Source organism: Eremomyces bilateralis (assembly GCF_010015585.1).
Source record: "Eremomyces bilateralis CBS 781.70 unplaced genomic scaffold P152scaffold_1, whole genome shotgun sequence".
NCBI classification, from domain to species: Eukaryota; Fungi; Ascomycota; class Dothideomycetes; order Eremomycetales; family Eremomycetaceae; genus Eremomyces; species Eremomyces bilateralis.
Window position 1 is genome coordinate 1,270,344 of NW_022985067.1, and position 27,196 is coordinate 1,297,539.

The 27,196-nt window shown below is 54.6% G+C and overlaps 11 protein-coding genes across 11 annotated transcripts in view; 6 read left to right on the forward strand and 5 right to left on the reverse strand.

The window, feature by feature from the left end:
• Positions 1–2,028, forward strand: part of P152DRAFT_445376 (uncharacterized protein) — a gene marked incomplete at both ends in the record, with an annotated part of 4,407 nt that extends 2,379 nt beyond the window's left edge. The window contains 4 exons of the mRNA XM_033677852.1: positions 277–624; positions 928–935; positions 1,129–1,478; positions 1,514–2,028. Coding sequence (XP_033538891.1) covers positions 277–624; positions 928–935; positions 1,129–1,478; positions 1,514–2,028 — 1,221 coding nt within the window. The remainder of the gene's footprint in view (positions 1–276; positions 625–927; positions 936–1,128; positions 1,479–1,513) is intronic.
• A 971-nt stretch (positions 2,029–2,999) lies between these two features.
• On the reverse strand, positions 3,000–4,223 carry P152DRAFT_469727 (Rox3-domain-containing protein; the record flags this gene model as incomplete). The annotated part of the gene is made up of 2 exons (XM_033680916.1): positions 3,000–3,610; positions 3,725–4,223. The coding sequence occupies 2 exons, from the start codon at positions 4,221–4,223 to the stop codon at positions 3,000–3,002; spliced, it is 1,110 nt and encodes a 369-aa protein (XP_033538892.1).
• A 303-nt stretch (positions 4,224–4,526) lies between these two features.
• Positions 4,527–6,126, forward strand: P152DRAFT_453850 (mating-type switching protein swi10). Its single transcript, XM_033678465.1, has one exon. It carries the CDS (start codon positions 4,884–4,886, stop codon positions 5,874–5,876), a length of 993 nt encoding a protein of 330 aa, XP_033538893.1. The 5' UTR covers positions 4,527–4,883; the 3' UTR covers positions 5,877–6,126.
• On the reverse strand, positions 6,123–8,915 carry P152DRAFT_445379 (uncharacterized protein; the record flags this gene model as incomplete). Its single annotated transcript, XM_033677853.1, has 1 exon — positions 6,123–8,915. One exon carries the CDS (start codon positions 8,913–8,915, stop codon positions 6,123–6,125), a length of 2,793 nt encoding a protein of 930 aa, XP_033538894.1.
• Positions 8,916–10,014: 1,099 nt separating this feature from the next.
• P152DRAFT_407754 (CIA30-domain-containing protein) lies at positions 10,015–11,102 on the forward strand. The gene is made up of 5 exons (XM_033676904.1): positions 10,015–10,101; positions 10,154–10,214; positions 10,271–10,433; positions 10,484–10,709; positions 10,764–11,102. Exons 1-5 carry the CDS (start codon positions 10,058–10,060, stop codon positions 11,029–11,031), a joined length of 762 nt encoding a protein of 253 aa, XP_033538895.1. The 5' UTR covers positions 10,015–10,057; the 3' UTR covers positions 11,032–11,102.
• A 215-nt stretch (positions 11,103–11,317) lies between these two features.
• Positions 11,318–12,013, reverse strand: P152DRAFT_376985 (uncharacterized protein; the record flags this gene model as incomplete). Its single annotated transcript, XM_033675641.1, has 1 exon — positions 11,318–12,013. A coding segment is annotated over one exon (696 nt), but the record flags the coding sequence as incomplete, so codon positions are not given.
• Positions 12,014–17,390: 5,377 nt separating this feature from the next.
• P152DRAFT_478285 (uncharacterized protein) lies at positions 17,391–18,574 on the forward strand (the record flags this gene model as incomplete). The annotated part of the gene is made up of 2 exons (XM_033681644.1): positions 17,391–18,069; positions 18,130–18,574. 2 exons carry the CDS (start codon positions 17,391–17,393, stop codon positions 18,327–18,329), a joined length of 879 nt encoding a protein of 292 aa, XP_033538897.1. The 3' UTR covers positions 18,330–18,574.
• Positions 18,575–19,164, reverse strand: P152DRAFT_478286 (uncharacterized protein; the record flags this gene model as incomplete). The annotated part of the gene is made up of 1 exon (XM_033681645.1): positions 18,575–19,164. Exon 1 carries the CDS (start codon positions 18,944–18,946, stop codon positions 18,575–18,577), a length of 372 nt encoding a protein of 123 aa, XP_033538898.1. The 5' UTR covers positions 18,947–19,164.
• Positions 19,165–19,970: 806 nt separating this feature from the next.
• On the forward strand, positions 19,971–21,360 carry P152DRAFT_453856 (uncharacterized protein). Its single transcript, XM_033678466.1, has one exon. It carries the CDS (start codon positions 20,460–20,462, stop codon positions 21,117–21,119), a length of 660 nt encoding a protein of 219 aa, XP_033538899.1. The 5' UTR covers positions 19,971–20,459; the 3' UTR covers positions 21,120–21,360.
• Positions 21,361–21,675: 315 nt separating this feature from the next.
• On the forward strand, positions 21,676–23,779 carry P152DRAFT_445384 (delta-1-pyrroline-5-carboxylate dehydrogenase 1; the record flags this gene model as incomplete). Its single annotated transcript, XM_033677854.1, has 5 exons — positions 21,676–21,903; positions 21,975–22,082; positions 22,140–22,438; positions 22,486–22,554; positions 22,600–23,779. 5 exons carry the CDS (start codon positions 21,676–21,678, stop codon positions 23,777–23,779), a joined length of 1,884 nt encoding a protein of 627 aa, XP_033538900.1.
• A 983-nt stretch (positions 23,780–24,762) lies between these two features.
• On the reverse strand, positions 24,763–27,186 carry P152DRAFT_407767 (uncharacterized protein; the record flags this gene model as incomplete). The annotated part of the gene is made up of 4 exons (XM_033676905.1): positions 26,716–27,186; positions 26,353–26,618; positions 25,428–26,318; positions 24,763–25,331 (listed from the first exon to the last, which is right to left on the reverse strand). Coding segments are annotated over exons 1-4 (1,956 nt in total), but the record flags the coding sequence as incomplete, so codon positions are not given.
• Positions 27,187–27,196: the final 10 nt, after the last annotated feature.

Genomic DNA, 27,196 nt, shown 5'->3' on the forward strand with positions numbered 1-27,196 from the left:
CCGCTCCCGCCCCTCCCCCCGCGCCCAACCCGGCCTCCCCCCGGGCACCTTCTCCATCGGCCGCACCCCCTCCATGGGCCACGTCTCCTCCCTCTCCCCCCCCTCCGACCTCGACATGGGCGTCGGCGCTTCCCCCACCTCCGCCACCGCCGACCCCACTCCCGACGCTGATCGCCCCACCCCGGATTCCACCGGCCGCGGCAGCGTCTCCGGTGGCTCGGGCGCCGCGCTCACCGGGTCGTCCCACCGCGGCAGCTCGAGCAACACGAGCTTCAGCCCGGGGGACAACACGTCGGGCGCGTCTTCGAGCAGGACGGGCCCGCTAGGCCTGCATGGGGATTTCGGGTTCGCGGGGTGGAATCTAGGGAACGGCGCCGCGATGGCGCCGGGGGGCGGGGCAACGATGGGGGTGGGGGCGATGGGGGCGATGGGGGGGCCGGCGACGACGGCGGGGCAGGGCGGGATGGATGCGAGTGCGGGGTATGCGGATTTCGGGGACTGGAGTATGGGGGGGATGGGGATGGGGATGGGAGCGGGGACGGGGATGACGCCGGGGCCGACGGGGATGACACCGGCGAATGGGGAGTGGGCGATGATGGACGATTTGCATTGGCCGGCGAATGGGTGAGAAGACGGGCGGAGGTCGAGCTGGATGGCTGGAACTGGGATGGGATAGGGTTCTTGGGACGAATGGACGGGCGTTGGGATGCGATCTAGCAAAAATCTTGATGGCAGTACGCTCCTTCACTCTACTGGGAGGGCTTAATGATCTGAATGGAACTGTATAGTACACATCTGAGATAGGAGTTGGACTCTCCCCTTTTTGTCACGACGTGATGATTGACCTATGGGAACAATAGCACGGCTCTTAGGTAGTCAATTGAATATCATAGTATTACGGCTGAAAATACGTACATCTTACTATAGAATTCCTTGTATGTACCCCTTATGCTGTGTCCTGTCAGGAGTAAGGGGGTCTCACGGCGATCGATGATTGGCCACCCGCGGTTGATGTCATTCGCACTGCCGAGGATCCCTGAATCGGATCACGAAGCTCATGATACTTGCAGACCACTTTCTCAGGGCATTATTATAATCCAAACATAACTTCTTGTAATCAATCTTAAGCTGGTGTACCTCAATTAACGATTCTCCTCCCTCGCCATCCACAATGTCCTACCCCGACCCTCCCTGCCCCTTCTGCACCATCGCCTCCACCTTCCCTGGCCCCTCCTCCCACACCACCTCCTCCCCCAATCCCCCCAAATCATCCCCCCCCATCGCTCCCCTCCTTGCTGCCGTTCCCACGAACCCCGACCCCTACCAACTGTCCCCGTCCTGCTTCCTCGTGCTCGCCGCGGACGACACGCTGGCGTTCCTGGACATCATGCCGATGACGCGCGGGCACCTGCTAGTGACGACGAGGCGGCATGTGGAGAAGATGGGGGGCGCGGAGGGGGAGGAGATGGGGCGATTGGGTGAGTGAGATTTGATTTTGTTAGCGACGGCATAGCATTTGGTGGTTTCGGCGGGTTGGACGGGGTTCGCGGGCGGTTTGGCGGTGGCACGGTTCCTATGGTTCCTCGGATCGCTGGAGTCCGCGGAGTGGGATATCCCAGCTGCACCACCTTCCACTCACCCCAACCACCTCAATCCTCGACATATCCCCCTTACCCCACCATCCCCTTCCTTACACGACCAAAGCTAACCCCCCTAGGCTTCTGGCTCCCCCTCCTCTCCCGCGCCGTCGCCCGCGTCACCGGCTGCACCGACTACAACCTCGTCCAAAACAACGGCATCTCTGCCGCCCAAGTGGTCCCACACATCCACTTCCACATCATCCCGCGCGGCCCACTGAACGCCCCCTCCTCACATGGCGCGACATGGCGCAGTTGGACCATGTTCGGGAAGGGCGCGCGCGAGGATCTAGATGAGGAGGAGGCGGAGGCGTTAGCGGGGGAGTTGAGGGGGGCGTTGAGGGAGGAGATTGAGGGGTTGGGGGTGGGTGGGGGGAAGGGGAGGTTGTAGATGGGTGGAGGAGGAAGGAGGTTGGATTGGGGTTGGATTAGAGTTGGGTCGGTGATATCCTTCATATATGGATTGTGTGGGAGGGATGATGGGGTGGAAGTGGGACGTCTTCATAGTGTGGAGGAGCGAGATACCCTGGCATGCAGATTCACTAGACACAGAATTGGCAATGGTGGATCGCGGTGTTTATGGGATTTGTAAAAATTTTCAGCTTCATTTTGCTCCGAATGAGAGGCTAGCTAGATGGTGTCATCCGGAAAGCCGTGTCGATGCTCTCCTGATTTTGAATTACGCGCTCGTGCATGGAGAGCGCATGGAACTCCCCAAAGAAAACACGCCAATGGATGTTCTGCGCCTGTTACGTGGTAACTTCAGCTCCAGCGTGGTCATGATATCGCCGCGCGGTCTTTTTTCCTGCATATGCTCCAATCAAGCTCCTCGACAAGTGCTCGCGGTCCCTCATATCTTCCGCTGCTCAGCGCAGCGACTATATCGCAAAATCGATTCTGGGGGTGTGCCCCAGTACTGGCCGTGTCCAGGACTCTGTATTCATGTGTCGCCGATATTTGTCGCGGCACTTTTGGTGTGTAAAAAGCTTCCTCATGTAGAAGTCAAATTGGTATCATCAGGCATGAAATGCATGGCATCATCGTCGTGCTCCAACCATTCCTAGGTGGTGGTTCATTCCCCGCTCGCTCATGGCCAATGGGCTGGGAACCGTGGGTGAAAAGTCCTGCAAGGGTGCGATGTCAGCGGGATGGTCCCGATGAGAGGCGCAAGCCAGGTAGGAGATCGTAGAGAGAGAGATAGAGAGAGAGAGATCACATCCTAGACAGGACCAGAGAAATCTGAAAAGAAATAGAAAGGCTTCCTCAGTATCTATCTGCTCTATCTCAAGCAGACGTAGATGGAAGCAAGAATATCTTCGGCTTCCCGTACCCAGAAAATGTGGCAGAAGAAATGAAAAAAGATTAATTCCTCACCTTTCTCCGCTTCTTTTTCGAATAACCGCGGTCATCGTCCCCGGTCGCCTCCTCCCCAAACCCTTCATATCCAACGAAACTCTCATCCACATAGCTGCGCTTCTTTCCCGATCGGCTAGGTCTCGACATAGGCGAAGGCGCAGCTGACGGACGTGCAGATGAAGGAGCCGATCGAACACCACTGACAGTCCCAGCAGGCTTCTTCATGGCAACGGTTGCAGGTTTGTTGCGTATATCGTCCGAGACCAATGCTCTGTAAGTCTCGCTGACGGAATTGGGCATGCGTCCCGGTGCCATGCTGAGAGCTCGTGCCATTCTGGCGTTGTTGCGCGGTCGGTCGATCGCTTTGCTGTGAACGTGCGTCGCATACCAGTCTTCATCCGGATAGCTCATCATTTGCATGAGTTCCCCAGGCGTGTGAACGGCCCGTGACTTCCCCGCCAGTCCCATCTGCTTCACCTTGCCCTCATACGATTTTCGCAGCTTGTTGATCTTCTCGCCTGTGGTGGGGTCGAACCGTGCCACGGAGGCCGCTAACGGATCGAGTTTGTACAAGGAGATGAGGTTCTGCGAAGGATGCGGCCGAGATTTGGCGTGTTCTAGACAGTCAACAACAGTGCCTCAAAGAAAAGCGATGGTGTTTCATAGGGGTCATGTTGTGACAATCAAGGGTATGGCTGAACCAATCAGCAGAAAGGGACTGGGAGTCTTACGGGTTCTGCAAAGCTTGTAGAAGACGTCATCCGAATCTGCCTCTTGCCGGTCCTCTGCCGCCTTTTTGGCATCTGCTCGCGACCCAGGCTCCCCTTGCCTATCATGATCCGACCGTCTGTGATCTTCCGTCTCTGACATGATAACGTCGGTATTGTGGATAATAGTGTGGTCGGGCGACTTCTTTTCCGAAGCGACGGTCGAGATTCTCGAAGAGTCATCGACCATCATCGCATCCAAGTGATCATTCTGGGTGGGCTGAGATGCTGCGCTCGGAACGTGGCTAATCGGCGTTGAAGCGGTCGGACCGGACGAATCGGTGGCATGAGACGAAGCGTAGGACTGTGAATTCGAAGACATGTGCGGAGGCGAGGTGGGTGTGTTGGGTTGAAGGGCGGCGATTTTCGAAGGTGAGGAAGCGTCCGGCTTGGCGTGCTGATAGTACGGCGGCGACGCAGGTGAGAACGATCCGGAGTGCCTCGCGCGCTTGGGAGCGGACATCAGAGCAGTGCCCTATCGGCGAGAGATGGCGGTCTATCGAAACGAAGGTTGCGCGGGTCGGATGGAGAGATGGATCGTGGTGACCGGTGGGTTAGAGTAGTGATGGGGGAACTAGGAGTGGATCGCGGTCGGGCTGACCGGCACAGCCTTTTCCAAGTGAATATCGATCCGTCAAGCAGCGAAGCGCAGCATGGGTCATATATCGACGGTTCGAGAGTCGAGAGTCGGTGGGATATGTGTGATGGGTATCAAGAATGTGTGTAAGAGAGAGGAAGGGAGGAGGCGTCGGAGGGAGAAGTGGGTGAAGGTGAAGAGGAACAATGAGGTGAAACAGTGAAACTGATTGTGGTCATGTGATTGGTCATGTGACGAGTGACATATCATTACTGTCATGTGATCTATGTATCCTCATCATGTGACCATTATCATGTGACCAGCGCCTCTAACCTCCCCCCAAACATCACTACAGACTATCACGTCCTTAATGAGCCGTTGATCCAATCCATACTCCCTACGGCCTATACACCATCCTACACTGCCACTGTGGGAGGAGTTAATGTCTCAACCCTCAGACCACAATGAACTCTTGCAGCCCAATCTCAAGGCCGCAGGAAGGTGACGAGCTATATCTCCATCAACCTTGAAGCCCTCAACTCCATCATGGCTTCATCAGAATCCAGACCCAAGATCCAACAGCCTACACCGCAGGCCCTCCCCACCCGGCCCGGCCCAACCGCGATCCTCGTCTCCCCCCGTCAAAAAGGTAACCCCATCCTCAAACACATCACCGCCCTCCCATGGGAATACTCTGACGACATCCCCGCCGACTTCGTCCTCGGGCAGACCACCTGCGCGCTCTTCCTCTCCCTCAAATACCACCGCCTGCACCCGGAGTACATCTACGGCCGCATCCGTGAGCTTGCGGGGAAATACAACCTGCGCCTCGTGCTCACCATGGTGGACGTCGACAACCACGAAGCCGCGCTCAAGGCGCTCTCGAAAACCAGCCTTGTCAACAACGTCACCATCGTTCTGTGCTGGAGTGCCCAGGAGGCCGGCCACTACGTCGAGCTGTACAAGATGTACGAGCACGCGCAGCCCACGAGCATCAAGGCGCATCAGGCGACCGGGTATTCGGATCGGTTGATCGAGTTCATCACCGTGCCGCGGAGCGTCAACAAGACGGATGCGGTGGGGTTGATCTCCAATTTCGGGAGTCTGCGGACCGCGGTGAATGCGAGGCCGGAGGAGGTGGCGTTGATTGCTGGGTGGGGCGAGAAGAAGGTGCAGCGGTGGTGTAATTCCGTGCGGGAGCCGTTTCGGTTGAAGCAGGCGGCCAAGCGAGGGTTGGTCCGGGAAGATGGCGGTGCGAGCGCGCCGGTAGGACGGCGGACAGGGGGTCCGGGGACGTTTGGGATTGAGGAGACGGAGAACCTGCCGAGCAATGCGATTGATGTAGACACTGTTGGGCTTGAGTCGGAGGAGGCGGCTTTAAGGGAAGTTGAGGCGCAAAGGAAACGTTTAGAGGCGGAGAGGAATGCCGAGAGCTCTCGCGTTGAGAATGAAAGGGTAAAGGCGGCAAAGAAACGACCGGCTGAGGAGCAACTGGACGACGGTGTCATGGCTGCATTAGCAAAGCTTCGCAATCAATGAATTGCATTTTTACGAGAAGTGAGTATTCGTGAAACTAGTGTACATGAAAATCATTCGAATCTCAGCTTTTTGTCCATATTCGCAGCACCCTTCATGATCGTCGCAGGAGTATCCCTACTCGAGAACTCTCGCGACCCCCTCCGACCCACCTCAGTACTCCAGGGCTGGGTCCGTCAACGTATGCGGATTTCTAGACGACGAGGGGCTGAAGAATAATGGGTGAACGGCAGAGCACAGCGCAGCATTCTAACCCGACTCCTTATTGTGATTGGCGGGAGTGTCGGCATCGTAACCGGCAGAAGTGTCCCGATCGAAATCGCTAGTAGGATCCCCACTATCGTAATGGCTAGACGCGGCCACGTTGTAATCAGGGAAGTCCACGTCGTGGTTAGGAGCAAAATCTCCCCCCGCATAGTTCCCGATCAGGTGCTGATATCCATGTCCCTGACACTGTCCCAACACAATATTCTCCAGCAATTCCATGTTTTGCATCAGCTCCTTAAAGAACGTCCCCTGCAGATAGGCCTTCCATCGGGGGGCGTTTGCACCGAAGAATTGCCACTCCTCCGGCCTCCACAAAGTCTTGTTCCCGATCGCCAACGTCCCGTTGTATCCTAGCAAGTCGTCCCAGTTCTCGTAGAACATGTTCAGGGCCCACCCGCTCCTCGGCGTATCCACGATCTTCGCTTCCGCCTTCGACCCCGCTACTGGCTCGCTCAATTCCGCAGTCTGCACGTATGACAAGTCGATCACGCACTCGGTCCCCTTTATCCGGAACAGCCAGTGACGTCGCTGCACGAACTCAATCAGGGGCAGCTTGGACATTGCGAGCGACCGCTCATCCCCAAACGTAACGAACCGCTTCCCGTTCATCCAATGCACGCCCGCGACCTCCGGGTGGAATCGGATCGTCTTCGCGAAGTCGAGGAGGCGGCTCGGCACCTGCGATTCGTGGAGCGAATGGGTACCCTCGATGCCGAAGTGGTACGAGAGTCCGCGTCCCGTCAGGTCGGCGAAGCAGAATTGAAGCATCTGCGTGGGGCCGTCTTCGTTCGCGAAGAACTTGGACCAGGTACCGCGGCTGGACGCTTGTCCACCTTCCATAGGCTGCAGGTCGGCTGCGTAGGATGTCTCGAGCCGGTACGTGCTGTAGGACTTCTTGGTTTCTTGGAATTTGAACAAGAAGGTCGCGGAGTAGCGGGGTCGCATGCTATTGAGATCGTCGGTGAGGAGATCGTAGGGACTTAGGATTGCGCTGCTGCGTTGGAGGCGGCCGAGGATATGCCTCTCGAGTTTTCGATCGCCGAGATGCTCAGTGACTTCCGAATTGAAATTCCCTACATCGTCAGCGTTGCGTTCGTTGATGAGTTGCTCGAACTCCTCGAGCGAGTATTTGGTGACGGGATTGTTCTTCTTGTCTGTCCTCACCGCATCAACGAGGAATTGGCCAACGCGGACTCGCATCTTCAGATTGCCTCGGAAATAGTTCAGGAGTTCCAAGGTCGGGATCGTGATAGCCTCGAGCAGCTGGAGGTTCCTTTCGTCGTTGTCGCTCACTCCAAGGAGAATCGACCCAGGCGCTAGCTTGTCGATTTCAACAAGTTTAGCTTCTTCATTCGAGGGCCCGAGTGGTGGCAGCATCTCCTGTCGTGCAGTGAGTGCATACGAATCCAGTTGCTTTCCCTCCAGCTCGCAAGCGAAGCCGATAACAGGGGGCGGTTCGTTCGTCAAGCCCGCCCAGTCCGTTGAACAGAAAGTGCTCGTGGTGAACTTGCGAACCGCCACCGTGTCCACAATTTCGGAAAGATACACCCGTTTGAACAGTACGATTTGGGGCTTCTCGTATTCCCTGGCATCAACTTGTTTATCGATCGCCATAATGCGAGCCATTCCCTCTGTCGCTCCGAGACTATCCTCACAATACAGGCACAGAATTGGGTCGCCATGCGCATCCCACTTCTTCGTGATGTAGATTTTATGGTCCATTCGGATTGGATCCAAAGCCTCCAGGTTCTCTCCCAGGACCTCCTCCATTCTCCAGTCTCTTCGGCCCCAGGCAATCTCGGCGATCATCCCGAAGATAACGTTCGGTGGGGGAGGACGTCGATACTTTTCCAGCGAGGTTTGGGCGAGGATGGACTGTTCCCCATAGAATCGGGTGACTTCCGCCCGGACCCTAGCAAATTTAGTGCCGAGCAGCTCCTTCGGAACGGCCTGAAGCCATACTTGGATCTTGGCTTTGGCTCTCCGTACATCATTCGGCAGACCATAGAAATTCAACAGAATGTGGCCATTCGGTATATTTAGGTTTGGTTCCATGTACACTTCGCAGGACCTAGCGACGTCGGCCAAATCGAGCCGAGGATACCTCGCCGGAAGGTGAGACTGGTCGCCCGGATCGAATCCCGGAGGAAACTTCATTTCGTCGCAAGGTCGTTCCCTCTTGCGCCATTTACGCCGACCTGCATTGTCGGGATCGGTCACAAGCGAACTGAAAATCTTCGGACGGCGAGACCCTTTCCGCGTGGGCCTTGGAGGGCCACTACTCAGAACGTGGGTGTAGCGTGGAAGTCCACCGCCGATTGGCTCCATCTTCTTGGTGAAGTGGAGCTTCCGGTTCGGATCATCGACCTGAGAGTAGGTGGGTTTCGAGCCATTACCATGTGGCTTGGGTAGATGTGCTGAATTATGCGGAGGCATGATCGGTGGGTTCGGTCTCGTCGGTGCGACCTCAAGCTGCTTCAGAGAGGAAGTTTCCACCTTGGCGGTTGTAGACATGCCATTTCGGTTCACAGTGTCGCTTTTAGCTCCGACAGTGATAAGTCCGACTTGATACTCGATCTGGGGGAGGTCGGAGGGGAGCACAACCTTGGGGGCAGTCTCTTGAATTGGCAGTTGAGCTACGCCGTTGGCTTTCGCGGCTTCTGAGGATGGAGATTCTTCATCATCCGAGAAACTCATGAGGTCAGGTTCTTCATCCTTGTTCGTTCTAGAAGGTGAAGACTCCTGCAGAACGGCGAATTGATTGGAGTCCCCCATTATGAGGACTGGATGACTCGAGTCTAGGGGAGAGTGCACCGTATTATCGGGGTAGCGGGGAAGTTCGAGTAGGAGCAAGTGAATGAAGTTGAAATATAATCACAGAACGAAAGTGGTGGACTATCAAGGTCTGTCAAAGTCTTTAACAAACCGACACGAACCGCATGTGTATGCCCCACAGTGGAATGGCCCGAGAAGGTGACGCACATGCCATGCAACGTGAGAAGTATCCAGAGGCCAATAGGGCAGAAATGTTTCGTTATTGGCCCAATCGCAGTACTTATGGTTGAGTCGAACTGCGATGGAGAATCGAGTTTGAGATGTGGTAGAGCAATTTATAGGTGGGTGCTGTCTGAGAAAGGAAGGCACAGGATGTAACCATCTCCTCACGTGGCCCCCTACTTGCTCGATCGCAGCATGAGCCAGGCTATTCCTGTCCCTCCATAATACTTGCTTAGAGAAAATACAGAAGAATATAACTTTAAGTGTCCCCAACTCAACGCGAAGAATCCATATGACTGACTTAATGAAAGGGGCAGCAATGCGGGCAGCCGGAACGGAACTCTGACAAACGGAACTCTGACAAACGGAACTCTGACAAACGGAACTTTAAGTTATACTTAACCTCGCCTCTCCTTACCATACTCTATCATATGGGTCGAACGAAGACATATTCGCGTGAGATCCGGGTCTCTCTGTCCTCTATCTAAGCAGAGGCCAGTGCTGGTGATATTATACTCATGCAAAATGCAGACATGCCTTCTCATGCCGATGAGATGGTGGCATCCATGGATCTCCACAAGCCTCTCCATGGCCCTCCTGCTGTGGGATAATTTGGGTTTGGATTTCTCGAGTCAATGTTTTGGATTTGAAGACTATGAGATGACGTTGAACAACAGAAGGTTGAAATACTATTGCACTACGATATATTGTGGCGCTAGTCCTAAAACCATTAGCAGTAGTGGCGCTCGCAGGGATAGCTGTGGCGTTTTTCCAAATGTCGTTAGCCTGCCCGTAAAGGGACATGGATACACTAATCTATGACGTCCTTGCTCCAGCTCTCGCACCAGCTCCCGATATATACGAAATACTGCATCCAGATTCACATACTGTAACTAATAAGATGGGAATTGAGCTCAATAATGGCCACAATCATGAAAGAGAAGCCATTATTTGGTGGGAACAAGTGAGTGCGATCAGGGAGTTGCGTATTGGTCAAGCTGCCACTGATATATTAGGCATTGGCGGAATCCCGACTGGACCGAGCTCGATGATCGAGTAAGGGGAGGAAGGTCTGAGGTATCCTCCATGCACTGAACCATCGTCAGAGTTCCGAAATATTAACTTTCAACCAGTCCCATCTCCTAACTGATGGCCACCGTGCCGAATTCTGCGGCATTCTTGATATCCATGCCCTACGCGGCGCGGGTTTTGCAAGCCAGCGAACGACTGGGGATGATCGGTCGTGGGATTTGGAAGGGTTCACTGGGGTGAAACTGAGGATTCTTAACTCTGATGGTATGCCGAGATTATTGCCCTTTGTATAATATGTCTTGATAATGGGACAGTGAAAAACTATACCTTCAGTGTGAAGGACATGATTCTCCGGCGCCAACCGGAGGGCCAAGGCCAGGGCACTCTCTCATATGAGGCAGACTTCACACTCTCAGGTTCAGAGACAGATGTTTTCCTTCCATTCTCACGCATGAACGCCACATATCGTGGGAAACCCATAAACAATGCCCCAGAACTCAGGCTGTCAAGCATTAAGCAGATGAGCATCATGATGAGAAGGTAAGTAGACTATTTTCTTCATCTCCACCATTTCTAGCCAACTAATGACCGAAGCTTTTTCGGCGAGCAAGAGGGACGCTTCTCGCTGACGATTGGCTCCATATCTGCCTACACATCAGAAGGTGACATCCTGGAGGCGGAGAAGGGGAAGAATGTCCCAGATCTGAATGAATGGGAAACCTACGTGCAACGGGAAGCCCACCGACGGAGGATCCTCCACGCGTGCCTGATGGCAATAGCATGCGGGACGTTAATCACAGTGACAATGTCTTCCACCGGCACGATCTCCTCGCTTTTGGAATGGGTAAGGTCGCACGAGTAGCACGTCGGTCGCCAAATCCGTGTAATAGAACTGGTTTTATATAACTAAATGTGCAGTTCCTGGACGCCAGCCCGATATTTATGCCGATCTAATCATAGTCAAATTCTTCCACTCTCACTGATGCGACCACCATGGGTATTTGGAATTCTGCCGCCTTTGATTCTTCCACGATGGGCACTGCCCCCTTCGCCTCCATGTCCGACAGCTCGTCCACCACGGACAACGTCCATTCCACCTTCACCCCCTCCTGCCCACCCAACTCCGCTTCCCCCCTCCCCCGCACCTTTCCCCTCCTCCACCAACATGCCGCCTCCACAATCCGCATCACGATCTCCACCTCCTCCGCATTCCGCGGCGCGTATATTAGCATAAAATCCTCTGGCACAAACTGCCGCAACCACCCCCCCCTCCCCAGAGGATGCCGCTCCCCCCACCCCTGCATTAACACCACCCGCACGTCCCCCGGATGCAGCACGATGTGCATCGACCCGTCCCACGGATGCGCGTGCAGCAGCTCCGTATCCCGATCCGTCGTCGCCGCCCCGCTTCCCCCCTCGCGTGTCTCTGAGCAGCTAAACAGTGCCGGCCCATGCTTTTCGATGCAACTCACCCCAAACACCGCTGCGTTCCCCGGATCGTCCGCGACCCGCCGGATCGCCCGCTCTAGCATCGCGAACTCGGGCGCGTGGGCGTGCTGGTTCGTTTGGCGGTGGGGCGCGATGCCGACGACGGTGGGGCGGGATCCGCGGCGGGGGGGAAGGGTGGAGGGATGGAGGTAGCCGGCGGTGGGGGGGAGGGGGGAGGCGCGGCGGGGATGCGGGTGGGCGAAGAGGGATAGGAATTTGATGCGGAGGTAGCCGAGGGGGGTGGGGGGGGTGCCGCCGGGGCCGAGGGAGAGGAAGAGGATGTAGTCTTTGTGGAGGAGGGGGAGGAGGGAGAAGAGGGGGAGGAGGAAGAGGAGGAGGAGGAGGAGTGTTGTGAGGGGGGCGGAGGGTTCGTGGGTAGGGGATTGTTGGGCCATGCACGTGGCGGTGAGGTTGAAGAGGGCTTTGCTCGAGCTGGTCATGGTTGGGAACTATGCCCTAGGACTGATGGTCTGAAGGACGCAACTTGGAACTAAATAAGAGCAGAGAAAGGGGTCAGAGCAGAGAAGGGGAGGGATCAGTGGCTGTAGATGGGAAATTGGGTTCATTACACAACATGAGAAGACGGTTAGTCGCACACCGGTTACTTATATCCACTGAATTGATGTCGCGTGTGTTCATCCACGACCAGTCGATACGTATATTCGTTCGATTCTCGTCTTCCAGGTACGGTAACCATTACAAACTCGCCGGTTGGCCCATAGTCGGGCCGTACCTTAATTGGTCGACCGTGAAACAGCTTCCATATTTCAAATCCAGGTTTTCGACTCAAGACTGCGAACTTGTCAGCTTACTGGTTTCCAATCCGTTAATCCGCTTACCAGCTATCTATCATGCTTCAACCATGTGGGTACGTCAGCATCCCAGTTTGGGCAATTGTACGTCATATGCTGGAAGTTGGTACTTATATTGCTGTGACAAATCTCGGCGCATCTCCACCCGTTCGTAAGTCTGTAAACGTCGTCGTCCATATGAGACAAAGGTCCCTTTAGCAAACCAAGAAACTTGTGGTACATGCACCGCCATGCTGTCAGGGTTCTGAATAAATCTGGGCAAACATCTTGTCACCCATGGCACTGAAGCCCCGTCATATCATATCGTGGACGGCTTCAACTGGACAAGTTCATGCCGTGTGGAGAACAGGAGATGAAGCAAGCAAGCAGAGGCACTCGGGTACTAATAATATCGATGGTTCACGGTCGTCGACTCACCGCTCACTTCAGCGGCACTGCCCGACCGACTGGGTTGGGAGAAAATACGCCGCACATGTTGTACAGCAACGCGATCATCACGAGCGTAGCGAGTTACCTAAGTGGTCGAATCAATTCTTCTTTGCCCTCTGATTGGCTAGACAGGGGTTTGCGAAAGGAAACCACGTGACTTTGATGCTTTTCACTGTTTACTTTCTATTTCTATCTCTCTCCTTCCTCTCCACCAATCGATTGAAACCAAGCTTCCTGCGTGACTAGTTATTATAGTTTGTAATAGCAAGCACTAGAAATTCTGCATCGTAATACGCGTGGGAAGTTAAGGTGATCGGCAAGCAAACAAACGCGTCGCGACGCGTCAAGAGCGCACACATCCAGCAACAGACGAGCATCACGAACCTACACGACTAGTGGCCATCATCTGTGGTAGCGACCACTGAAGCCCTATACCACACTACACGTAGGAACCCGGGCAATAGAAAGGACTACCAGGAATGCCCCCCGCCCTCCCGAGGGCGCCTCCAGGAAGAAGGGGCAAAGTAACACCGACATCCCGAGAGCCGCCAAGCACGGGATCGACCCCTATGGTATCAGGAGTCACAACGAGAGCAGGGAAGGTAACCCAAGAGACGGCAAAGGCCAGAGCCCGGGAGATAAACGAACGACTGCAACAAGAGATGGCGGCTAGCCAAAAGAAGGATCACGGCTCGAGTGACGCGATTACCAAGATGCTCCGAGACGGCATCGCGGCAATAGAACAAGGAATCAAAGCACAGACAATGGAACTGAAAACCGAGAACGAAAGGCTGAAAAGCGAACTAAACAGCATGACCAACAAATTCGAGAACGTCACGAACAAATTCCAGGATATGGAGAAGACGGTCGAGACGCTAAGACAAACCCTAGAGAGAGTAGAACAAACCGTGCTTAGCCAGTCTAGTATATCTAGCCCCTTGGGAAGCACGCGAGCGGGATCATACACCGCAATCGCCGCGGCAAGATCGAACAGCCTGACAGTCCCTTCCCCGACGATGCTCTCACCATCGATCGCCATTACACCACCAGACACCATCCCAGATCTTCGTTCCGTCTCCGACCCCGTCGTGACACGTATCCCCTCTCCAGGAAACGGCCAGATAAGGAGGGAAAACCATAGGCCACCGACGGTTAACCTCAACCTTTCGGCTTCTCGATATAGTTCGGCCGGTAATAAGGAGCTTAAGGAAATGATGAACAAGACCCTACAGGCAACCGACGAAACGAAGAATTGCAAGTGCACTGCCGTACTAAACCGCCGACCAGATAGCATAGGCTTCGTCTTTCGATCACAACAGGAAGTCGAAACTATAGAGACAGCACTACCGTGGGCCAACGATCCAACGCTCCAGGACATAAAATTGAATATCCGCGAGGATTTCAAAGTCAAAGCAACAGGAGTCGACAGATTCTCGGTAGGCAACCCAGAGACAGGTCGACGGATCGATGAAGATATTGTTAAGGACATCTGCATCGAGAACGATGCCCAGATCCGCGGCATGCGACTACTCAGCCGGCCATCAGCCCACCTAAGAATCGAGTTAGTGGTCTTCTGTAGATCGCAAGCAGAGAAAGATAGACTACTCAACGAAGGATCGATCTCTATCCAGGGAGCATACGTGAGAATTAAAGAGTTCTTCGAAACACCACGAAGCAGACGATGCTTCAAGTGCCAAGGTCCCAACCATAACGCAGTGGACTGTATAGAAGACGCAAGGACTAGAAACGCCCCCCAGGTAGAAGACCCCCTCCGGGTATTAGACGCATGGTCTAGAAACGTCCCCCAGGAATTCTCTAATGCGTAGTAAACCTCTGAGAATACTACAGGCCAACATGAGGAAAATGCCAGAAGCACAGCACGCACTGATGAACGACGAAGCACTACAGGATATCAGCGTTATCCTGATTCAGGAACCATCCTGCTTCCTGACAGACGATGATCGAGTGGTTGCAGCACCATCTACTCACTCATATTTCCAACAGTTCATCCCAAACGAAACCCATAAGACACTACGATACCCAGTACGGTCACTGATCTATGCAAGCCACCAACTGCGACCCAGGCAAATAGAGCTAGGGTCACCAGACATCACAGCAATCGAAGTGGAGATCAACGGACGAGAGATGATCATCATATCAGTCTACGTACCAATACAAACAGCAACAGTCGCGGAGAGCCAAGCCCAGGTTAGAGAGATACTAGACTTGATCGAGAACACGACCGTAAGATTCCCATCCCATGATCTACTCATTGCTGGGGACATCAACCGTCACGATCAGCTATGGGGAGGAGACAGGGTTAGAGATAACCATGGGGAGGATATTATCCAATTCATGCATAAGCAAGGATTACAACTTGCCCTCCCCAGGGGTACCTCTACACATAACTCAGGAACCACGATCGACCTCTGCATGGTATCAAGCCGGCTATTCGAAGACATACTCCGATGTACAACCTGGCCTACCGAATATGGCTCCGACCATAACGCAATCGAGTCCCAATTTGACCTAGACCTATACGACTGCACGAACGAGCCAAGAAGGCTCTTCCGGAAGACTAACTGGAAGAGGGTAGCAAAAACCACCAAGGAAGGGATGAAGAACCTGCAAATTCCACCGGACAAGAAGATCCCAAAAGAGAAAATCGATGAGTTCAGCACCCAGCTAATCCAGATCGTTACGAATGCGGTCCTCCAAGACACCCCAGTCGCTAGGCCATCGGCATTCTCAAAGAGATGGTGGACAATGGATCTCACAGACCTCAAAATCGCGCATACAAGGGCAAGAAACGAAGCAGCCTCAACGCGAAGAGCAGGAACCCCCAACAACCGCCTAGAAGAGAAAGCCAGAGTAGCTACGAAAACCTTCCACGACGCGATACGGAGAGATCGAAGAACATGTTGGAAGGAATTCCTTAGCGACAACAACAACATCTGGAAAGCCGCAAAATTCCTCCACCCAGCCCAGTCAAGCGCGTTTGGGAGGATATCAGTCCTAAAGACAAACGAAGGGCTAGCGAAAACAGACTAGGCAATATCAAGGGAACTCCTTACCCACTTCTTCAGCCAACCGGCAGACGCCCCAGAACCGCCCCAAACTAGAGAAAGACACCAACACCGCGTAAGAATATCAATCATTCCATCCACCACTTATTCCTGATCTACCACTATTACCTCCGACATGTCATCTTCTGGAGACCCCAGTGGTAGAGTATGCTCGAACTGCAGGTCCTAGAGGGTTAATAGGGAGTTTACTTCAAAGCGTTGCCGACTACTGGTCAAGAAGTGCTGGCGATGTTGTTACGGTCACGATCATGGTGACGCTGTAGGTAGAGTGAATGATTCGAATACGTTGAGGCTGACATCGTTAGACCCCGTTGACTATCGCATATGCCATCACAACGCATAAGTCGCAGAGAATGACTCTAGCACGGGCTGTGCTAGACATTTCGGAGCGGGAGTTCGCGCCTGGCCTGACCTACGTGGCAGTCTCCCGTGTGAAAAGCCTTAGAGGGATTATGTTTGAGGCTCCATTCGATTTGCAGGATTTGAACCCTCGCACGGAGAGTGAGACGATGAAGTCCCGGAAGCAGGATGCGCTCAGGAAGGAGAGCCAGCATATCACGGCAGAGGTTCGTTTATATCGTTTAAATCAATCGCGCGGTGTTAACATAGTGTAGGACATCCGACGGCCTGTCGGATTGTCATCCTCAATTCCACTTCCTTCACAGGCGGCACAGTAGGGACGGAGTTCATAGCTTAGTGGCGTGGATGCGGAGGACTTCTGGAAGGCGGAGAGTGCTATAAACAAGGTGGTTATGTGGCGCGAGATCAGGATCAAAACATCACTATACGATCAGACGATCAGATGAGAAAAGGGTATCGTTTGAATTCCTAATTAGGAAGTATGCACTGGTCGCGAAGATACTGTTTTTGAGCGATTCAGCTATTCCTCCCATGATGATTAAGAATACTTGATTAAAAATCCTACGGGGGGTGATTCTATATTCTAGGAAGGCAGAGATCACATGCTACCTACGCTCATGAGATTTGGGGCAGAAAGGTTGCCTTTATGCATCACTGGCCTATTTTATTGTGGTCTCTTGAAGAATTTGCCAGATACACAGCAGGATGACTGGTGAACTATGTTTCTAAAATGATGATGTCGATTTCCTGAAGTGGTAGAGGTAAATGCGAAGTGAAAGATGGTGCCAAATATTGACTTACTTCCAGTGAACTGTGATAATATTTCTCTTAGAGATTTACTTTCCTCCCTCACTCGCTCTTGTCCCCAAATATTTGTTCGTTTGATCATCTTGCTTTCTCGTCCACCAACAGCAAGAGTATGTTAAAGGATTGAGTTTGAGCAGAGTAGACCAGACCTGACAATAGTCAAAAGGGCAAGCATTAAATTTCAGCCTTAGCGCCTTAGAGCCTTAGCGAATTTTCGTCTTAGCTCCTTACCCGTCACGATGGCAACCCCTACGCAACCCCCACGCCTCCATCTCATCCGCTCCGCCCAAGCCAACCACAACACCTCCCTCGCCAACCACCAGATCCGCGACCCCCTCCTCACCCCCACTGGCGGACTCCAAGCCCGCCACCTCCGCCATGCGATCCCCCCCTCCATCCGCGACCGCATCGGCTTCTTCGCCGCCTCCCCCCTCCGCCGCACCCTGTACACCGCCCTCCTCGCCTTCGAAGACCTCCTCCTCCCCGAGGGCCGGGAGGAGGGCCTGATGTCGACGGGAATCGGTACAGACCCTCTGCCTATCCCCGAGTCCGGCTTGTCGGTGTCCCATAACACGCCGCGCTTTCCCGTCTTCGCGGTCGCCGAGGCCCAGACGGTCTCCGACCGCCCGTGCGACACGGGCTCGCACCGCGACCAGCTTGTGGCGGTGTTCAACGTGGTGGATGGGCCGTGGATTTACCTCGTGAGCATGGCGCATCTGCGGAAGGACTGGTTTATCAAGAAGAGCAAGTGGGCGACTGATGAAGCGATGGTGAAAGCGCGTGCGGCGGCGGTGAGGCGGTGGTGTAGGAAGAAGTTGGCGGGTTTGGAGGGGGAGAAGCGGGATATGGTGCTGGTGACGCATGGGACATTTCTGCACTACCTCACGCAGGATTGGTCGGGCTATGAAGAGGTCGCTGGTGAGTTTTGGAGATGAGTTGGGCGAGGTGACGTGGATGGGTTGTTGACTGATGGACTAGAAACCGGGTGGGAGAACTCCGAGGTGAGGTCGTTCCAGTTCGTGGATGGACTGAGGACTGACGATGATGATGCGAAGATTGAGGAGACGGAGGAAAGCAAGCAGTACCGAGAGAAGAATGGGCCGATGTGTGGGTTGGACGGGTCCTTGGAGACCGAGGAGCTCGCTCCCGCCAGAGATGCCATCGCATTCGAGCATTGAGGGCTATGATGGCACTGGGCATAAGCAACAATGCGACATGCTCAAAAAGGCGGATCACTTGATATGCATAACAGTAGTGACATGGCTCAAAAAAGTCGATTGCCGGAGATCCATACCAACGGATAGATAAAACAAGAGTCGCAAGACCTCGCACATCTTCATGCCTCGATATCAACCAACTAACGCGAGCCATCTGTCTTATACCCAACCTTCCACATCCCCCCTCACCTCCCCTCCTCCTACCCCTATGCCCCCGTCCCCGCCCCCGCCAACTCCGCCTTCAACCACGCCGGATACTCCCCCCCCGTAAATGTCGCACTATCATCATACGCGCCACCCGCCCACAGCGGACTGCACCCGCTCCCGCCCGGCACCTTCAAAGCGTCACGTCGGATCGAGTCCCCGGTGACGATGTCCCCCGTGTTGATATCGTGGTGGTGGTTGAGGTTGAACTTCTCGAAGGCGTTGGGGGTGCAGGCGGCGCCGGAGCCGGAGCCGGAACCGGAGGTGGAGGGGGTGGAGGTGGAGTCGCCGCCGAGGAGACCACTGAGGCCTTGGGGGGTGGGGGAGGCGAGGGCGAGGGGGAGGAGGGCGAGGATGGTGGTTGAGAGTTTCATGGTGGTGGAAGAAGAGAGGCGTTTGTATGTGGGTTTCAAGACGGGATCAGTGGATCAGTGAACAGTGCCGTAACGGCTGCTTGACGACTTGGACATCTCGACTTCTTAAGAAACAGAGCGTGACATTGTGTAGGGTTGAATCCATAATGGTTGTATTAAGGCTATATTAACGACATTATGATAAGAGGGGTCTCTGAAATCGACTGGACTCATGTATATTGAGATTGATTGATCGGCGATCTCATGCAACTGGTGTTTATGCTTTTGTATCCGAAGTCCGATGACATCATCTCATTAGGGTTGTCTGGAAAACCTTGTTTGATACGCTGTTCATAATTCGTATAATAATATACGAGCTTATACTACTCCGAGTTGAAGTCAGAATGCCTGCGTGGTCAAGGAACGATTATTACCTTCGTAGTGGACTCCAGGGTTAGACCATACCAACGACGATGATTTTGGCTGGGAGGCTTCAACTACCTCACTGGCTTATAAATCTACCAGAAAGATCCTCAACTGCCGGTTCCTATTCCTACCGTATATAAATTCGCCGGCAAAGTGGAATATGCCCTCGGCACAGCGTGGATCCGACTCAATATAGGGTCGTTGGCATTAAAGCAGCCCAAAAAGCACAGAGAGACATATTCCCACCTTGCCCTAGGGTTGTCCTCGGATATAGAAACCCCAGTCCTTCGACCAATCTACCGGATCCGCTTCATTTGAAGAGAGAATAAGCTTATAGCCGTTATAGAGCATGCAGTCAAGAGTCTCTTTACGCGAAGAGAGGCTTGAAACAACGACGGAAGGCTGTCTATACGCCGCGAGAATTACAACCAGCGGTCTAGACTTTCACGATGCGCAGCCACCACCAGGATACCATCTCACCCTCTCAGGTCTCCTCCCGCCTCTAGGTGCACGCCCACCGCAGCCTCATCACGACCATCCTTGGCCGCTGAGTCGCCAGCACCGCAAGACCTGCACGCCGGTCGGCGACGCCCCTGCCATTCGCTCGTATGCCCGCCTCGTGGCTGCTCAGGGCTGACAGTACGTTGCTTCTGCTCACCGTCCATCGCGACGCTTCGTGCGTTTCCCCTCGTCGCGTTTGCGGCTGAGCTGGTGGGCGTTTTGCGGTGGACTATGAATGGAACGCCTGCGAGGGAGGGCGTTGACGGTTGGATGTTTGGTGAGGTTCCTTTGCCGGCCTTATTAGGTCGAGGTGGGTGCCAGTTTTGGACTTTTCGCCCTTGTCAATCTTATACTGCGCGTTTGAGAGTCCTGTTCCGCATCGCGATACGTCACTTCTACACAGCGCTCCTTGGGCTGAAATTCTGAGTCGCATATTGTACGGCACAAGTCGCGTTGTTCTGGATCATCTTATCCTGCCTGCTGGCCAGAACATTGGGCGCAAAAGAAAACTTCACCCTCCTTCTCTCTACAATCTCTCATAAGTCCCGCTTGTCGAGTCTACTTCTGCGAACCCTTTCAAGTCCTACAAGTCTTTCTTATCTTCGACATGGCGCCATGGCCTCAAAATAACGGAGCGCCGAAACCATCGCAACCCTCAACAACAAAGCCTGCTCAGTCAGATGACCTTCGGCCCGCAAGTATCGCCGCAGGAGTCGTCTTTGGCATCTATCTTGTCATATTCGCCATACTCGGCACCTGCACCATCGTCCAGTACATCGGCCGACGAAATCGCAAGCCCCAACCCATCCCCGAGTATCTCCGCCCGTCGAATCCCGCCTACCTATCCCGCACCGGCAACAACGCCAGCTTCCTGGCCCAGGACGTTCATAATCCGCGTCGCGACGGCGCGCAGGACCCGAAGAAAGGATCCGAAGTGGTAACGCGTGATCTCGGGAGCGGTCCGATCGGGACGCCGCCAGTCGGACCGGAGGTGTATGTTGTGTCGCCGCAGCGCACGCCAGGGGTTTCGGCGGTGGAGGCGCCGCTCATTCCGCTAAAGGCGACAAGGCATGGTCATCCGGATGTTTTGAGGCGGGAAGAGAGCGGCTATAGCTTGCGAGATGCGGCGGGTTATGGGGATTCGGACAGTGACACTGATACTGTGACGGGGTTGGAGCGTCGGGTTAGCGATGTGAGCGATGTCACTGTTGATTCGACGCGGCGATATTACTATCCAGAGGCTTATCGGGGGAATAATCAACAGTAATGATGAAATGATAAGTTGGATACCCCGTTTTTATGATGCTTTTCAATGAGCGGGGAAAGATTTCTATGTCTGTCCAGGTACCCCTCTGTCTCATCGCACTATCTTTCCCGCGACGAGCGATACGGTGTTCCGATTTCGGCATCCATTTATTGGAATATTTGAGCCGCAGAGCGATTATCATGGCATAGGTGCGGAGTAACGAACAATTCATTATCTTATCGGTCTTCATGTCAATAAACACTCACCGCTCATGCAGTGACATCTCCCTCCTGCGTGTGATAACTGTGACAGCCCATTTTATTTCCCAACTGGGGAGTCCCGTGTCTAGCCGCTCGCCCCGGCCCCACTAGCCAACCCCGCGGCGCGTCATCGCGTGCAGCTGCCATGTTACTCATTACTGAAGGTATAATAATCAATAACTGCTCCGGCAGCAAACAAACATTCCTTCAAAAGGCTTCAAAGAAATTTCTATCACTGGTACTTCAAACCAATTCTTTGTTACACCAGAAAAGATCCAGTAGAAGCTACTTACAGCTCACAAATCAATTGCTAACGAATGGCCACCTTTAGAGAGGGGAACATGCTTCGACCTTCCATTCAACGATGCCTTTCCTCCCCTCGACCTACGCTCTTTCTGGGGAAGCGACTGCACGGATATAATCCTGCGAGACTCAGCTTGTCAAAGAATTTATCTGTCTTAGGGCAGCAGCGACGGTCGATCGCGATTGCAACTGCATCTCAGTTCAACGCGGCCAAGACACCAGCAGTCAGCAATGAACCGACAGTACGTATCCCGCCACGATCCGCGTTGCAGCCTTACTTGTGGATTATCCTGGGGAAACTGACAGTAGATAGTACATGTACGCATCTGGAGATCCTGGCCGAAAGAAGCTTCTCCAAACCAAGAACGATGTCGTCTCGAAACTTCCGGTGCAGATGAAGGTCTACGTCGATGGCAAGCCGGTTCGTTTTCATTGATGCCGACCGTCCTGCATTGAAGATACTGATAATGGAGTGTAGATAGAAGCTAAGAGCGGCACCGGGAAGCAGTCCAACCCTGGCGAGCCGTCGATGACACTGATCGAGTATCCGAACGTTGCGAAGGACGACGTCGACAGGGCCATTGGGGCTGCACTCGATGCCAAAGAGGAGTGGCAACGGATGTCATTTGCAGATCGAGCAGCCATATTCCTAAAGGCCGCGGATCTTGTGTCGGGGAAATACAGAAATGAAATGCTGGTGGCGACGATGCTGGGGCAAGGGAAGACTGTGTTCCAAGCAGAGATTGACTGTGCTGCTGAACTGGCGGACTTCTTGAGGTAAGGAAGACATGACACGACTATGATAGATGGCTAACAAGGTCTAGATTCAACGTCAAATACGCCGAGGATTTGTATAGCCAGCAGCCGGAACATAACTCTAGGGGATGTTGGAAGTGAGTGCCCCTTGTTTATATCATGGATAGGACTGATAGTACTAGTCGCCTCGAGTATCGCCCGCTGGAAGGCTTCGTCTACGCCATCACCCCTTTCAATTTCACTGCCATTGCGGGAAACCTACCTGCGGCACCGGCATTGATGGGTAACGTCGTGATTTGGAAGCCATCCCCACACGCGATGCTGTCCAACCATCTTCTCCATCAAATTCTGCTCGAAGCTGGGCTCCCGGAAAATGTCATCCAACTAGTTCAAGGCGACCCCCAGATGATCACTGACGTCGTGCTCGACAACGCTAACTTTGCCGCGCTGCATTACACCGGCAGCACTGCGGTGTTCAAGAACATCTTTGCGAAGATCGGCCAAGGCATCGCGACGGACAAGTACCGCACATTCCCCCGTGTTGTCGGCGAGACCGGCGGCAAGAATTTCCACCTCGTCCACAGCAGCGCGGATGTCCGCAGCGCCGTCCTGCACACCATTCGCGCCGCTTTTGAATACCAGGGCCAGAAATGTTCCGCACTCTCCCGCGCCTACGTCTCTTCCCAAATCTGGCCCGAATTCCAGCGCCTCCTGACCGAAGAGATCGCCAAGATCCGCGTCGGCTCCGTCTTCGACTTGCAGAACTTCATGGGCCCGGTGATCCACCAGGGCTCCTATGACCGGCTCACCAGCTGGATCAACGCGGCGAAGAACGACGACGAGCTTGAGCTGCTGTGCGGCGGGACGTACACCGACCCCTCCGCCGGCTTCTTCGTCCATCCGACCGTCTACCGCACCACGAACCCCACCCACAAAATCATGTCCACCGAACTCTTCGGCCCCGTCCTCTCCATCTACGTCTACGACGACCCCCCTTCCACCTCCACCCCCTCCGACCGCCCCTACCCCAAACCCGACAACCTCGCCTCTCTTCCCTCGATCTGCCAGCTTATCTCCGAAACCACTGCCTACGGTCTCACCGGCTCAATCTTCGCCTCCTCCCGCCCCGCGATCCGCGCCGCCGAGGAACATCTGCGTGACGTTGCGGGAAACTTCTATGTCAATACCAAGTGCACCGGGGCGGTAGTGGGGCAGCAGGCGTTTGGGGGAGCGCGGATGAGCGGGACGAACGACAAGGCCGGGAGCGCGAATCTGATCAGTCGGTTTGTGAGTATGCGGAGCGTGAAGGAGGAGTGGGGGGGGTTAGAGGCGGTGGGGTATCCGCATATGGAGAAGGATTAGGTGATGCGGACGGAATGCGGATGTCTTCATGAATGATGGAGGAGTTTCGGACGTTGATGTTTAGCGGTTTCGGCTTTAGCAGGTGTTAATTAGGGATGAATTACTCATCGAAAGGCGTACTAATGCATATTCGGTTGAGCATAACATTTGGGTACATTCTAATTGCAATTCCGTCTAGTAAGTACTCATTCGAGGAGGTCGGAGGTCGAATGCACATCATCCCGCAACTCTCGGCCATCTCGGAGCAAGCTACAAACTGAGGTGAGACTGAGCGATAGTTCTGACATGACCCGCGTCTGGTGTCCATTCTCATAAGCGAAATGACCGAGATTAGCAGCTCTTTGCATGCCATGTTACCTTAACTATGCCCATTGAGGTTGATATCCGATCTATAGCGTCCTCCCGTCCCCGCCCCCATGCAAAGAGATATCTCCCAAGAAACGCCTTCTAAGGCCCATCCATGATACAATACATTATCCCACTCTTCCCCTCCCAGGACTTTCTACGACTTCCCTTCTCTCCCATTCCTAGATCTCTCACCCCAACCCCCAATTCATTATCCCCTCCCCCATCCCAAACGGCGACGCCGGTCCCATCTGCCAAAAACCCGCCGGCGTCCCCCCCTCGTTCAACATATTATTCCAATCCTCCATACTAATCCCCATCTCGTCCAGCTCCATCGCCTGCTCCATCCCCGGCGACACCCCTCCCCGCCCCGCCGCCCCGAAGTTCCACGACGTCTCCGAGAACGCGAATGTCGTCTCGTTAAACGTCCCCGCCGCGGCGGGCTGCAATGGGGATGCGGCCGACGTCGCGGGCGCGTGCGCGGGGTAGCCGAGCGGCTGGCTGGGGAGGATCGGGAACGGCGGCGGCAGCGGAGACGACATCGCCGACGGCTGCTGCAACAGCAACGAAGGGGATGTCGGTCGCGATGACCGCTGTCCGGAACTCTGACCGGGGATCTGCAGCGTCGCGGAGGCGCCTTGCCACCGGGCGCGGGTGGCCTGGGCGCGGGCGAGCAGGCGCTGGAGGATGATGCCGTTCTGGCTGGAGCGGATGTCGTCGGTCCAGTTATCGACGGAGGCGGCGACGGTGTGCCAGGCGCGGTCGACGTCGGGGGTGCCGGGGAGGCGGACGCACAGCTCGGTGAGGATGAAGGCGAGGGGGAGGTACTGGAAGTAGCTGTAGATGAGCCAGCGCCACTCGTTGAGGCGGGGGTCGGATTCGAGCTGCGTGGAGAGCTCAAGGATTGAGATAGCGAGGCTGAATTGGCGGTCTTTGGCGTCGGGAGGCAGTTGGGTGGTGGCGGGTTGGCTGGGGCGGTGGGAGCTAGGGGAGTTGACGGGGGAGGGGGAGCGGACGATGGAGGAGGGGCGGAGGGGGTTGCGGAGCATGAAGCGAGATTTGGCGATGAGCATGTCGGTGATGGAGCGGGCGAGGTACTGCAGCGGGTCGGAGGGGTCGTAATTGGTGAAGTATCGGGTGTGAATGTCGTGGTGGCAACGGGAGATGAGTTGTTCTTTTTCGGCGAGCGTGAAGGAGTGGCGTTTGCCTTTGGAGTCTTCTTACGGTTTACAGATTAGCAAGATGCTCGATTTCGCCGACTTGAAGGATATCGAAGCGATACCGCCGTTACACATACCTTGACTTAGGAACACTGGCAAATCCTTCCGGTCCGTCGCTAATCCCGTCCGAATCATCCTATTCATCCTCGCAAACTCCAGTCGGACAAGACAGAAGCTGGAATCTGTCCATACCCTCTTACTCTCCACCGGTCGAGTGGACCCGGGGATCAGGTCCTCGTCATTCACATTCGACGGCGGCTCCGTGTCGAAGGCAAGATCCCACGCGGAAGACTCCGCCCCATAATCCTCGGACGCTCGCTGGTCCAGATAGCAAAGCTGCCACCACAACCGTCGCCGCTGCTCCGTCTCGAAGGGCGGCAGCATGAACCGCGTGCCATCGTGGTGCAGGCCCTGCGATTGCGCGATCCGGAGCGCCATCCCGGCCAGGTTCCCCGCGCGCTTCGTCTCATCCAGTCGGCGGATGCTCGCGAGATAGAGCACGAACGCCTGCAGCGTCGCCAGATCCTGCGTGTTGTCCAATTCCGCGTTGAGCAAGGCTTGCTCAACCGCCCAGCGATAATTGGTCATCAACGTCGCCTTCTCATGGTGCAGAACGCGCTGGACAACGTGCTCGGGCATGCTGATCAAGCTTACCCAGTAGACGGCGAACATCAGTGCTTCATTTGGCGGGGAGAGTGACTGTCGTAACTTCACGGCCGTGACGAGTTGCTCCATGGTGGGTAAATGAAGCACTTTGACGAGCGGGTCGAAGTGGCCGACGTAGGTGTCCCAGTGCACGTCGATTTGCTCGGGAGACGGGTGGAAGTACTGAAGGTCCACTTTCGAGGATCCCAGCGGGAATTTGGACGTTCCGTCAAAAGATCTGGGCGGATCTTGCGCGTCTGCCATCTCCGTGTCGGATTTGATGAGGACATCGTCCGCCTGTTGAACCGTCAGGTCTTCGTTCGCAGTGTCTGGAATGGGGACTGACCACGTCGGTTCCATGACCCCAAAAGCTGGTCGATAAATACCGCGATCGCCCCTCGGACCGCAGTAATCGCCCGACTCGGGTTTCAAAGTACCGCACTCGATCTGACTCCGACGCCCATGCCTCGCTCTCTGGAGTGATCACATCTTGGGAGCTCTCCCGGCGCGACGACTCGTCTAGAGAACTCCGTCCCGTCCGTGAACCAGACAGCGAGTGACTTCTCTCCGCGTCCAGGGCTTTTGTCAAGTCCTCAACAATCTGGTGAAACCCCATTAGCTCAGTCCAACTGCGCTGCTGACGCACCCCCACTCACGGTCTCGAGCTTGTCCATACGCTCTTTAAGTTCCGGATTTAGTGTGGTGGTGGCCGTCTCTTTCTGTGACTGTGTCCGCTTCGGACGATAGCACGTCCGAATAGGGGATGGGAAGATGCACTCCAACCTCGTCTTCGCGCAATTCCCACACGGGGATTGCTTGTCACATTTGACTTTCCGCGTCCGACAGGCGATACATGCCTTGGGACTTCGCTCTTTGATAGCTAGAGAGTATTCCGCGTCGGCCTCGGGGCCTCGGGGGTGCAAGATTTTCTTTGATCTACTACTTGAGCCGCTCATGGGTGTTGTAGGTTGTATACGATAAGGCAAGAATGAAGAACCCAAAAAGGAAGTACATAAACAGTCGATCAAGCATGGGAAACGAAAGAGAGATGGTCATGGACAGGATGTTTAATTCCAGAAAGTCGGGTTCGGTAAGGTGTACGACCATCGCGTCTCGTATATCAAGAAATTTGAAGAACCCAGCAGCGCGTTTTGCTCGATAATCAGACCAACCTAAGTCATGTCTGTAAGTAGCTGGATGGCTCTGA

Excerpts from the sequence above, each read along its gene's own strand:
- P152DRAFT_407754 (XM_033676904.1), top strand. The coding sequence starts at position 10,058 with ATGGCCACAATCATGAAAGAGAAGCCATTATTTGGTGGGAACAA. Across the intron at positions 10,215-10,270 it reads TAAGGGGAGGAAGGTCTGAG|TCCCATCTCCTAACTGATGG; the intron begins GTATCCTCCATG and ends ACTTTCAACCAG. Across the intron at positions 10,434-10,483 it reads GAGGATTCTTAACTCTGATG|TGAAAAACTATACCTTCAGT; the intron begins GTATGCCGAGAT and ends ATAATGGGACAG.
- P152DRAFT_453856 (XM_033678466.1), top strand. The coding sequence starts at position 20,460 with ATGGCGCCATGGCCTCAAAATAACGGAGCGCCGAAACCATCGCAACCC.
- P152DRAFT_453850 (XM_033678465.1), top strand. The coding sequence starts at position 4,884 with ATGGCTTCATCAGAATCCAGACCCAAGATCCAACAGCCTACACCGCAG.